The sequence below is a fragment of the Trachemys scripta genome, chromosome 12 (genome assembly GCF_013100865.1).
Source record: "Trachemys scripta elegans isolate TJP31775 chromosome 12, CAS_Tse_1.0, whole genome shotgun sequence".
In the NCBI taxonomy this organism is placed as follows: domain Eukaryota; kingdom Metazoa; phylum Chordata; order Testudines; family Emydidae; genus Trachemys; species Trachemys scripta.
In genome coordinates, this window is record NC_048309.1 from 17,163,542 (window position 1) to 17,175,887 (window position 12,346).

General features: G+C 43.2%; 1 protein-coding gene across 3 annotated transcripts in view; it reads right to left on the reverse strand.

Moving 5' to 3' along the window:
• The window catches only part of ARFGEF2 (ADP ribosylation factor guanine nucleotide exchange factor 2), a 58,445-nt gene that overhangs the window by 17,107 nt on the left and 28,992 nt on the right, over positions 1-12,346 (reverse strand). For all 3 annotated transcript variants that reach the window (XM_034787921.1, XM_034787920.1, XM_034787919.1), the window contains exons 14-24: positions 11,693-11,894; positions 10,336-10,447; positions 9,278-9,483; positions 7,853-7,937; positions 7,582-7,753; positions 5,687-5,838; positions 4,337-4,465; positions 3,691-3,849; positions 2,247-2,394; positions 906-1,005; positions 38-78 (exon numbers count right to left, since the gene is read on the reverse strand). In XM_034787921.1, coding sequence (XP_034643812.1) covers positions 38-78; positions 906-1,005; positions 2,247-2,394; positions 3,691-3,849; positions 4,337-4,465; positions 5,687-5,838; positions 7,582-7,753; positions 7,853-7,937; positions 9,278-9,483; positions 10,336-10,447; positions 11,693-11,894 — 1,506 coding nt within the window. The remainder of the gene's footprint in view (positions 1-37; positions 79-905; positions 1,006-2,246; positions 2,395-3,690; positions 3,850-4,336; positions 4,466-5,686; positions 5,839-7,581; positions 7,754-7,852; positions 7,938-9,277; positions 9,484-10,335; positions 10,448-11,692; positions 11,895-12,346) is intronic.

Below are 12,346 nucleotides of genomic sequence, written 5' to 3' on the forward strand. Positions count from 1 at the left end.
AACACAGTCAATTTCCTCATATGTTCAGCATACATACCTATTGCATTTCCGTCCAACCGGGTCGATCCTGTAAATATTCTGTAGAACAAATCAAGAGGTGTGATAAAATATAAGTTCTATTTAAAAAAATAAAGGAGAAGAACATAACAGACTGAAGTATTTCCAGGTAAAAAGGTGCAAGTTTATAAAGAAACCTTGATGCTGCGAAATAGACTAGCAAGGTAATGCTTTGGATTTCCACCAGTCACTTACGGGTGGAAAGAGTGAACTATGTACAGGGAGGAAGTGAAAAAGGAAAGCTGAAATACAGAAGTCAGCATGGTCTAATAGACTGAGGACACTGATGCATTTCAGACACCTTGACCTGGTTAGTTACCCAGCAATGACAAAAAGTCTAACTGTAAAGTAGTGGCTCATGGCCAAATATTAACAGAACAAACCCAGCGTAGCAGAAAGCCTTTATAACAATCACCAAGTGTGCATTACAAAGGCACCAATTTAATGAATTCTGGTTGCCATTTCTCCAAATGGAAAGGGTTAAGAATACTCTCTCTCCCTTTACTTCCCACCCTCAAACTAACTTGCATACATTCTTTTTTCCAATTACCCAGCTATCAGTGGTAACACCAGACTAGTTTACTGGAATAGTCTTTCACTCTCTTTAGTGTTGCAGGACTGAGGTTTAAAAACAAAACAAAAAACAAAACAAAAAAAACACCCACCAGAATATTTTATCATCATCAGGTCCAGGAGATTTGGCATCATTCAGGGTGAATGCCAACCTGTTCTTAAACTGGTTTTAAGTTAGGCTTTTAGAGACAGTCTGCAGGGGGAAATCAGGACAGTTTGGGTAACTCTTGATTTGCAAGTCACTACAAACAGAAAGAGAGAAAGCACTACAGTACCTGTCCACTGCCACCACCACACTTTGCGAACTGGTCTCGCCCACAGACTCCTGAATGCTGGCCATATGCCTTTTATCAACTCCACCACCAACTAGGTTACCTGTAATAAAACATTCAGATCCAAACATTTAATCTGAGGAAATATTCATAGTTAAATACCAGCAATATGCTCAATTTTATACAAAACAGGAATTAAGATGGGTCCTGCTCCCAAGAAGCTTAGAATTTAGATAGGACAGGTGCTACAAGTCAGAAATGATGCCCATGATTATTCTGCATTTGAAGGTCCAGTTTCAAAGCAGTGTGCCTCTTAAAAACATTAACTGCCTGAAAATTATTTCAGCAAGTTCATAACAAAAGTTATGAGCATGTGAAGATTTTGTGGGGGAGGGTATAGAGATGTTTTAATGGATACAGTTTTGCATCCTGAATTTTGGTGGCTAGTATCCATTTTAAGAAAGCAGGCCATCAAGATTACAACAGGCTTACAAATCATCTTTAACATTTGAGAAATGCATTAGTAGTTAAGTAACAGTTGTCATGACAATTATGCCTAAAGCTACAATAAAAACATTTGAATGTAATATTTGTAATTAACCTACAGTAACACTGGTACTACATAAACATTTAACTGAATATGAGCAATTAGTACTGGGCACATGTAGTTTAATTACATTAATATACAGAATGTGCTACTGTCTCAGTGGAACTCTAGAGTAGTTCTACATTAAATGTTTTTTCATGGAGAGTGTTTATTTCTTTTCTCAGGTAAATGCAGAGTACCATCGTCCCCCTAATCCCCACTTACAAACCAGATTTTAGACTATGCAACGTGCATTGGGGTGAAATATCTAACTTGAAAACCATCTATTGCCACATCTCAAGGCAGAAAATTGTTAGCATCAGCAAAAAAATTTTAGCATTCAGACAGATTTCAGTAATTTCAAAATTTTTATCTCAAAATGGAATGAAAAAAGTAGAGCTTTTAATGTCTGTAACAAGACTATGGCCATACTAGATCTGATGTAACAGAAAGTTATGGCCACACTCAAGTTCCTACAAGGCAGTTAATCTGGGTAGTCTATGAAGTAATTTCTCATAGCTGATTTATAGAAACTGGAACATGTTCAGATGTTTAATCATTACCAAGCTAGTTGAAGTAATGGCGATTTTCATTAATTATGTAGTGACACTAGTCTCCACACAGTTAAAATGAAAGCAGCTAAATATATGACCCAACATCATGTGAAGAACTGATCATTCGTTCTCATAGCGACTAACTTTTAGGTTTAATTAACTTGTAAATGCAGGTTTGTGAAGTGACAGAGCTATTAAACTTACCTAGTCCCAGGCCCATGAATTCTTCTCCTCCAGATGTATAGCTTTTAATGCTGCCTTCCCTTTCTCGCCCAGAGCCAGATAAGTATCGAGTTTTAACCCCAGTACCTATAAGCTGTGCTAGTTCCAGCTGGCTGATGCATTTCAAGATCTAATAACAAAGGCACATTTCAATAATGTAAGTGATCACTACCACGTTTTACCTTATGAGACTTCACAGGTTCGCAAACCATTTTACCAACACTAAACCTCAACACTTCTGTGATATAAGCAAATATTACTGCTAATTTACAATGGAATTAAGCAACTTGCCACAGATTACAGTGAGTCAGTGGCAGCTGTGAAAAACAGAACCAAGAAGTCCAACTCTTAGTTCTCTGGTCACGAGACCAAGTTTCCTTCTTAGAGTGTGGTTTAAGAACTTATACATTATGGGGCTTATTATCCAATAGGTTCTCTTCCCCATACAGATAAATAAGTGAGCTCCCATTACTACAAATGGCAGCTGCAATGAAATTCCCACAATGCGTCAAGTGAAGACGACCACAAGTTTACAATAGGATCATGATTCCAATTTGGTTTGACAAGTCTTGACTTCTACTTCAGTTCTAGCCCAGTCTCTCAAAGCCTCCCCATGCACTATATACTCTCTCCATGATAATGCAAAATTTATTAATCTCATGAACACAAACAAGAGACTAGATTCAATATCTAAATGCAAAATTTTTCTCAGAGTTGAAGTAGTTGTAAAGATCAGGGGCGGCTCTATGTATTTTACCGCCCCAAGCACGGCAGTCAGGCGGCTTTTGGCGGCATGCCTGCGGGAGGTCTGCTGATCCCGCGCCTTTGGCGTACCTGCCGCCGAATTGCCACCGAAACTGCGGGACCAGTGGACCCCCCGCAGGCATGCCGCCAAAGGCAGCCTGACTGCTGCCCTCACATCGACCGGCAGGCCGTCCCCTGCGGCTTGCTGCACTGGTGCCGCCCCTGGTAAAGATCACTGGCAACATATACATATAGATATCAGATACTGGCATATGCCATCAAGGCAGAATTCATGGCCTTCTACTCTAAGACAGACCTTATTCTGAGGAGCTAGAGAAACTGCCCTGCTAGCTCAGCCGATAAAAGAGTACTTCTAATATCTTCAACTAGTCAGATATCCTTTCCAGTAGAGGACAGTGCTGCACTCATCCATTTACCTAGGTACTTATATGGTCTCTATTGATGTAGCTTCCAAATACCTCCCAACTACGTGAAGACAGAAATGACTCTTTCCTTCCTTGATTGTAGGGGACAGCTTGATTAATTTATTGTGGGTTAGGGGAGGTCTGGTGCTGGAGTTTCAAATCCTGTGGGCTGTGCAAACAGGCAGAGCTCGGTGAACAAAAGTTTGGTAAGCTGTGAGTGCACACTGAAGCCTCACGTTTACTATTCAAGTTTTTACCTCATGCCAGGAATTCCCAAGATAGTTGCCATCTGTATGGGCCACGGTAATAAGTGTCTTAATGGTGTCTATGTTTTTCTGTTTCATTTCTGTGATGCTAGAGCTGGCAGTCAACAGTGAGAAGCGAGCAAGGGCCTGCACATAGGCATCTCGTTCAAGCTAGAATGCAGATACAAATATGAGAACAGAAATAAGCCTGAGAAATTGAGATGTCTGCAAATACTAAACAAAAACCACCCTCTACCCCAAAATGCACACAACCCCCTCAGGTTTGGGTAACTTCCCTTCCAAGTATGGCTCTGTGATTGCAATTATGGCAAAGTATTTCCCAGTCAATCTAGTACAGAAGAGCTGGAGACATACTAGCAAATGATCTTAATGGGAGCCTCAGAAGTGAGAGGCATTTGAGGATTAAGAATAAACCCCCACTATTATCTTTATTTATGATCCAGAGCTCTGGACAGATTAAAACTAAAACGGTTCTGCAAACAAAAACATTATATGTGTAGATTAGCAGAGCAAGTTATTTTCACTTGCTTGAGATAGCTTACACCAAAGTAACACTTCTATAGTTTTACTATTGCAGATGTCAGAGTCCATGATGGCCTCCAGTGACCTAGACATAGCATGTCTAACATATACAAACCTGCATTCCAAAAATGCAGGCTATTCGGATTGCACATCGAATTCCTTCCAAACACAGAGATGCAACTTCAGTGTCATCGCAGTTCTGAAGGCCAACGCTGTAAGCTGCCAACAATGGAGTCCATACAAGCTAGCAAAAAGGAAACCTTTGTAAGTTTAGTTTCATTATCACCAAATCATGATTCTCCCTAAAGCAGTGGCTAGTGTAGACACTGCCCATGCCAACACCGTATCCTCCTATTCACATAATGAAGTACCAGAATGCCATTCACATACTTTTTCTACAGCATCTAGAGCAGGGGTGGGCAAACTATGGCCTGCGGGTTGGATCCGGCCCGCAGGATTGCCACCCCTGTGGCGCTGTGGGGCTAAGGCAGGCTCCCTGCCTGCCCTCGCCCCGCGCCACTCCCAGAAGCGGCAGGCACCACATCCCTGTGACCCCTTGGGGGGGGAGGTATGAAGGGGGGCAGAGGGCTCCGCTCACTGCCCTCACTTGCAGGCACCACTCCCCACAGCCCTCATTGGCCGGGAATGGGGAACTGTGGCCAATGGGAGCTTTGGGGGAGATACCCGCAGGTGAGGGCAGTGCACGGAGCCCTCTGCCCGCCCCTCCTCCAGGGGCTGCGGGGACATGGTGCCGGCTGCTTCCGTGAGTGGCGCGGGGCCAGGGCAGGCAGGGAGCCTGCCTTAGCCCCGCTACATGCCGCTTCCATCCCAGAACCGCTCAAGGTAAGCGGCGCCAGGCCGGAACCTGCACCCCCCAATCCCCTGCCACACCCTGAACCCCTCCTGCACCCTAGCCCCCTTCTGAGCCCCCTCCTGCACTCAGCACCCCTCCCTCACCCCAACCCCCTGCCCTGAGCCCCCCCACACGCCACACCCCTCCCTGCACCTCAACCCCCTGCCCTGAGCCCCCTCATACACCCCACACTCCTCTTGAGCTCCTTTCTGCACACCACACCCCCTCCCACACCCTGCACTCTCTCCTGCACCCGAACCCCCTGCCCCAGCCCTACATTCATAGCCCTGCATGTAATTTCCCCATCCAGATGTGGCCCTCGGGCCAAAAAGTGTGCCCACCCCGATTTAGAGTATATTAATATCCCCTATAAAAAAAATAAAGACCCTTTTCTGCCTCCAATATTCCCGGCTCTTCTCTTCACACTCCTGAGCCAGAGACTCATGGCAGAATGCAACACTTTTAGTCACATCAGAATATTGACACCTTCATAAAAGAGATGCACTGCTGCACTCTATGGCTCAGTTATCACAGCTCTCAATGAGGCATGTTATGGATTGAAGAGGATTACGTGCCCTAACAGATACGTGACAGAGAAATCCATACACTCACTTTGAACATGGGTCTGACGTGATCCAGGTGAGTGGCACTAGTAAAAGGAGCCTTTGCATGGCTTACTGCCTCCATGAGGGCTTTAGCTGTTTTAGCCATTTGCTCCATCTCCAGGTTGTACAATAACCGCCGCTGCTTCTCATTGGCTACATCTATGAAGAACACCACAAAACCTGCATCATTATATATATATTTTTGCTATCAGGCTCCATTCCTTAGTTCTGGGTATCAGATGCTGAAGGGAGATTTTTTAATTTTTATCTAGAGACTGCAATTTAAGGAAGCTTGTTCAGAAGCTTTTGAATTTACTCAAGATGCTCTCATGGGACTTTGCCTTTCATATAAAGTATAAGCCTTGGGGTGAAAAAAAAAACATGTCTAGTACAACAATCCACATATATCTTAAGGTACAGTACTGCAGTTATACAGCTCTTCCCTTAACCATCTCACACACTTTGACCTGCTTCATAGAAAAACTAAAATCCAGAGGTGTATTTCGTTACGTCATTTAGTTCATGTGAACTACTTAAGAATGCTTTAAAGTCTCAAGTTTGCAAAACAGACGCTATGGCTACACTAGAGAGCTTACAATAGCACCACTGTACTGATGCAGCTGTGCTGCTGTAAAATCTGTAGTGTAGCCACTCTATGCTGATGGGAGAGAGCTCTCCCGTCAACACAATTAATCCACCCCCAACGAGTGGTGGCATTTGTCAGCGGGAGAAGCTGTCCACACCAGCACTTACGTTGGTGTGACTTATGTCACTCAGGGGGGTGGTTTTTTCACTCCCCTGAGCAACGTAGGTGGTAGTATAGACATAGGCTATGTCTACACTGGCAATTGAATGACAAAACTTGTGTCTTTCAGAGGTGTGCAACAAACACTGAAAGACAAAACGTTTTGCCAGCGACATGCACTAATGTGAACAGCACTTTCTCAGCAGGACAGTGCTCCTGCTGACAATGCAAATGCTGCTCGTTGGGAGGGTGAACGTTTTTTGTCAGCAGGAGAGCCGACAAGCAGCAACTACACTGCGCGACTTTTAGCGGCACGGCTGTAGCAACACAGCCATGTCGCTAAAAGCTGTGTAATGTAGACATAGCCATAGGCTATTAAAATAATCAGTGCTGTTTCTTCTTTCCTGTAGCAACACCACCTCAGGCTGTGACTTAGTCAACTCTCAAGATAAAGAGAGTCAATACCTAAATGTAAGACCTCGAAGGAGCATGCAAGCACTGAAGGAGGTAGTGCTGATTATTTGGTACTTGGTTCTCTTCCTTCAGTTGGCACTACATTAATTGCCCAATATGCTATTAAAAGTACAGTGCAGCTGGAGGTGCTGTCATTTGGATGCGACATACCATTTAAGTCCTCATCTGTTCTAGGTACAGGAAGGTCATCAAACTTCAAGTGACTTTAATGATGTTGCCAACTGCTAAGCCCTCCCTGTGTTATCACCTCAGACTGCAAACTCCTTAGGAACAGCAATCCGTCTCTCTAAACTAGGAGGTGCCATTGTTTAACATGGCACAACATGAGATAGTTGCATAAAACTCTGAAGAAGATGACTGTCAGCTCTTTTCTCCTGGCCAAGCGCCAACTTAGATTATTACAGTCTGCCTCCCTTAAGTCCCTCTTCTTTTTCAAATAGCTACAGCATTCTTCACTTCTTCTCCTTAACAGTGTCTAGTGGTGCCAGGCGCTTTTAGACGGAAGTGGCCACATACCAGTGGCCACATTTCAGCATTGGGTGAAGTGGTCCCCAGATTGCCAACACTTGTATGAAGTACACAAAGGCTAAGCTGAATTAACGCATTTTATAATGTTAATTCTTGAATACGAGATACTATTAAAAAAAACTGAGCATTATATTGAGTTTCTAATTAAATCTTACTTGGCTTAGTAGATTTAGTTGTAATTGCATATTCTTTTGTCTCTTTCATTGCAATTTTTTTCCCTTCTATTTCTTCATAGATAGTGGACAGATACTCTTCTGGCAGGTCTTTACTGTCATTGATTCCTCGATTCATTTTAATATATTGCTCTTTTGTCATTTTATTCTTTACCTGTCAACAGGTGAGATGGATAAAAATTCAGGTGTCAAATTTTGAGAACAAGTTCTAGAGAAGAGCACTTGTAACTGTTCGATAGTGATTTTTCCCTACCTGGGGACTGTGCAAGTCTGTAGTCAGCATAATAATAGAATATGCTAAAACATAAGCAGTGTCAGCACTAGCAAATAGGGTTTGCCTGAAACAGAGAAACACGTTTTAGAGTCTAGATCTTCAATCCATTAGCTCTCTCTGCGCATGCAGGGAAGAGATGCAGTTCAGAAGTATTACACACTCCTGACACAGTAAAACCTGACAAGGAATCTCATACTTTAGCCTTTTATATTAAAATAAGTTTAAAATTAGCCCAGCTACTGCTTAATATGTACTAAAAGCTACAGCAAGGCCAATGAAGAGGAAAGGGAAGAATTTGTGAAGCCATACATTTACAAGATTACAGAAAAAGGCATTTAAAAAAATGCTATTCATTACTATTCTTCCATCTTCTTCCACTGTTTTCAACAAGCAACTAGAATAAGATTTATCCACTAGTGTATCACTCACATCCAGGTTTCCTTTCTAAATATACTCATTTTTATTAAAACAGTGATGTGTGACTGATCTGGGGAGTGGAAATTGATTAAGTCTGGATTCTTAGGCAGACAATGTCAAAGTTTTCAAGCAAGAATTGCATTTTCAAATTTGTTTTAGAGTAAAATGGTCTATATTATCACAAATTGGTCCATCCATGCACATTTGACAGGCTGAAGGCAAGTGGGAAAATGCCTCATTAAACAGAGATACATTACCAGGGCCGCCCGGGGGTGGGGGCAAGTGGGGCAATTTGTCCCAGGCCCCACAGGGTCCCCGCGAGCCCTGGCCCGGTGGCGGTCCAGGCTTCAGCGGCATTACGGCGGCGGAGGGCCCTTCAGTCACTCCGGGTCTTCGGCAGCATTTCAGCAGCAGGTCCTTCAGTGCTGCCGAAGACGCGGAGCAACTGAAGGGCTCCCCGCTGCTGAAATTCCGCCAAAGACCCGGACCGCCGCCGGGTGAGTACAAGCGCTGCAGCTCCCCCACTTTGCCCCAGGCGCCCTGAATCCTCTGGGCGACCCTGCACATTACTTACCAAACTAGATTTTTAATCTTCCACTAACAATTAAGGCTCACAAAACTTTGATTTTGTTTAACTGATTAAGTACAACATGGATAAACAGGATATGCAGTATCTGAAGCATTCTTGCTCAATTAGATCCCATGGACTGGTAAGAAAGTGCTCTCTGAAGTGCCAATACTGCCACACCTACTGTCCAAGACTTCATGATGATTTAGCAGCTGCCTACAGGAACATCCCACAGGTCTCCATTTAGCTACAGAACAAGTATAGCATGGACAGCCGCAACAAAATCTGCCCCCAAACATCCCTGCAATGTGCCTTGCCCTTGTGGGGCAAGCGCGAGTCAAGCCTTACTTTATTGCCTAAGGCTGACAACAAGGTGACCATTCCTAAAACAGTTTATCCAATATTATGTTTCAAGTTACCTTTGGTTGCATTCGATGTATCTAGCCGCAAACTTCTCCATTAATCTATCAATCTTCTGGGCTTCGCCTGGCAACCGAAAGCCTTCCAGAAATATACGTAGAGCAGAGACAAAGTCTTTCCCGCAGAAATCAAGCTGGTCTACGTAGGCATACATCACCTCCTTGTTAAACCTACTGCTCTCTCCCAGAAATTCTCCAACTTGGGTCTAAACACAAGAGAGACTGTTATGAAAATTACGTATCAAACTAACTGTACCTTCTCCCTTTTATATTTCAATGAACTTATTGTATAACAGTTGCACTACAGTCAATTTCATAATAAGGTTGGTATGTTGCTTATGATAAGCAGAGCCACTGTTGGATATGGAAAGTTGAGTCTGGTCAACTGTCACAACATTCCATTAAGTGTCATTAAAACCACCTTTAGAAGTCAATGCTGTAAAATAACCGGCTCCAGTAAGAAGCCAGCTCGCTCTTCTGGCAGATCTAAAAAGCAGCATTAGTAGGCAGGGCCGGCGCAACCCATTAGGTGACCTAGGCGGTCGCCTAGGGCGCTATAATTTAGGGGGCGGCGACCACGGCGGTATTTTGGCGGCGGGACCTTCCGCCGCCTCTGTGGGGGACAGCATTTCGGGGCTGGACCTTCCACCGCCTAGGGCGGCAGAAAAGCTGGCAGCGCTCCTGTTAGTAGGCATGAAGGGAATCCCACCCTGTCTTCCATTGCCAAAAGAAAGGATCTGTAAAGAGCCTAAAAGAAGTATGTAAATTGGGAGTAGTGGTGCGGAGGCATAGGCGCAGGCACCTAGGGCTTTGCTCCCAGCCTCAGCTGGGGGTGGGGGCTGGCTTTCAGCACCCCCCATTCCAGTGCCACTGTGCGGCGGTGGTTTGAGATTAACCTAGGGGGAGGGAGTTGAGAACCTTCATTAGATTCTCTACCATGAAAGGTAGTTAAAGTAAGGTGACATGGAATATGAAAGAAGCAACAGCTGAATTGCTGGGGAGAGGGAAGGAATCTCTTCATCAAACAAATTAATCACTTAAGTAGCATTCAGTCTTACAAAACACAGACGTTCTTCTTGGTGCAGAAACTGTGCAATGTCTTCTGTTGTAGTGCCAAGCATGCCCTGTTCTTGAAGATACTGTATTCCTCTTTTTGACTTTTTGTTAAATCTATTCATACAGACAGAATATAAAAAAAATTAAATGAGAGGCAGAAAAAAGTTATAGCTTACACCTGGAATATCATTTCACAAGACACTATGGTGCATAAAGTTTACTTGCATCTGCAGAGCCCTTACAAAAGGAAGGTATTTAAAAATCACATTACTTCCACCTTAAAGGTGAATAGTTAAGAAAAGATGTCTGGAAATTGGGGGGTGGAGGGAGGATTAATGCGTTAGCTAGGCAACACTAGACATCCCATCCTGCGTATTATGTGGTATATTCAAAGACCACTATTTTAGAATTAAAGATGTGAATATGATTTAGGTTTAATAAAAAAACCTGATTTTTCCAAATGCTATTAATAGAAGCTTTTTCATAAAATAAAAACAGTTTTAAGGAGGTTTGTGCTTGTGTTTGGATGTTTTTAAAAGGAACACTCTTCTACAGCATTTGAAGCATAGCAATATTCAGGATAATTTAATTTTTTTAAGTGATTATAAGACAAATGTAATTGGACCAATCATTTTATTCTCCCAGTTGTGTGTGTAACACAGGCACCATGAAAGGCGAAAGCACTTGCAGAATTCAGTTTTCATTTAATATTATTAGTAATACAACTAAAGAGGATTTTTTTTTTTTAAATATAGCAATTTGAAAGGGTCATTGCCAACTTGAAGTCTAACCATTTTTTTTAATTAAAGAGAAGTCTGATATTACACCTGCTCCAAACCAATTAGTAATTTACAATTTACAAGTTTCCCCTCCTTTGTGGCTGAGTCGGCCTAAAAGGAGACCACCACAAAAGTTGTGTCAAGAGCACAGAGTGAACAAAATCATCCCTCAATTCCTTTTAGTTACAGTAGACTTTGGGGACATCTACACTGCAATAAAACCCCTTTGGTGCAAAGTCTCAGAACCCAGAGCAACTGATCAGGCACACGGGCTCAGGCTGCAAGGCTTAAAACTGCAGTGTAGACGTTCGGGCTCCATTGCGATTTTTAGCCCCGAAGGCCAATTCAGGTGACTCAGGTCAGCCGCAGACAGACCCCCTCAGGAGTTAGCTTGTGACAAGAGTAGACAAAGGTTTTCAGAAGGAAGTGTTAATTTTTAGTTGTCAGTGCTACTTTATTATGACAAGTGTCCCTTTAAACTAAACAAACATGGTTCCTGTAATACATAGTGACTACAGTGAAGATGCATCTGACAGACATTCACACTAGTTATCCTTTATTTCCTTGCCAATCCACTTACAATTCTATCCCATGTTCAATTATCTCTTTTTGTTGCTTGATGACCTCAAATTGCTCAGGATCATCAGGGACAGCAGTCTGGATGCCAATGCTTCCAATTCCTGAGGACACCGTTGAATCCAAGGAACTCACACTACTCCGTCTTCTTCCAGTCTCCAAACATTTACCTTCACCCATTTCCTGATCTGAAGGCCTATCTGGACCTGCAGGTAGGTGAAGAGTACAAGAAGCATAAGAATGATTAGTGAGAAAAGCCAACATGCCCCCAAAGAGCATTTGAACACACACACTCCTTTTAAACCATCCGACCCCTCTCTCTCCAGCAAACAGCCACCAAATATTTAATCATTAGGGGCATCTTATGCCCCATGCCACTTTCCCGAAGCAGTGAGGGAGAAGAGTGGAGGAAAGATCTCTGCGCCTCCGCCTAGTAAAGAAGGGTGTACAGGGTGCAGAAGAACAGCTATTGCTACTTACAAATAACACCAGTTTCACCACCTAAGTGATCGGGGGAGAGCTGGCTAGCACACTACTCAATATGAGGCCCCCACCTCGTGAGAGTTTTTTTTTTTTAAACTATTTCAATTCCTGGGGCCTACAGACACTATTAGTGCACATAAGAACTATCCTGTTCAGTCTCCTGCTCAACTCCTAG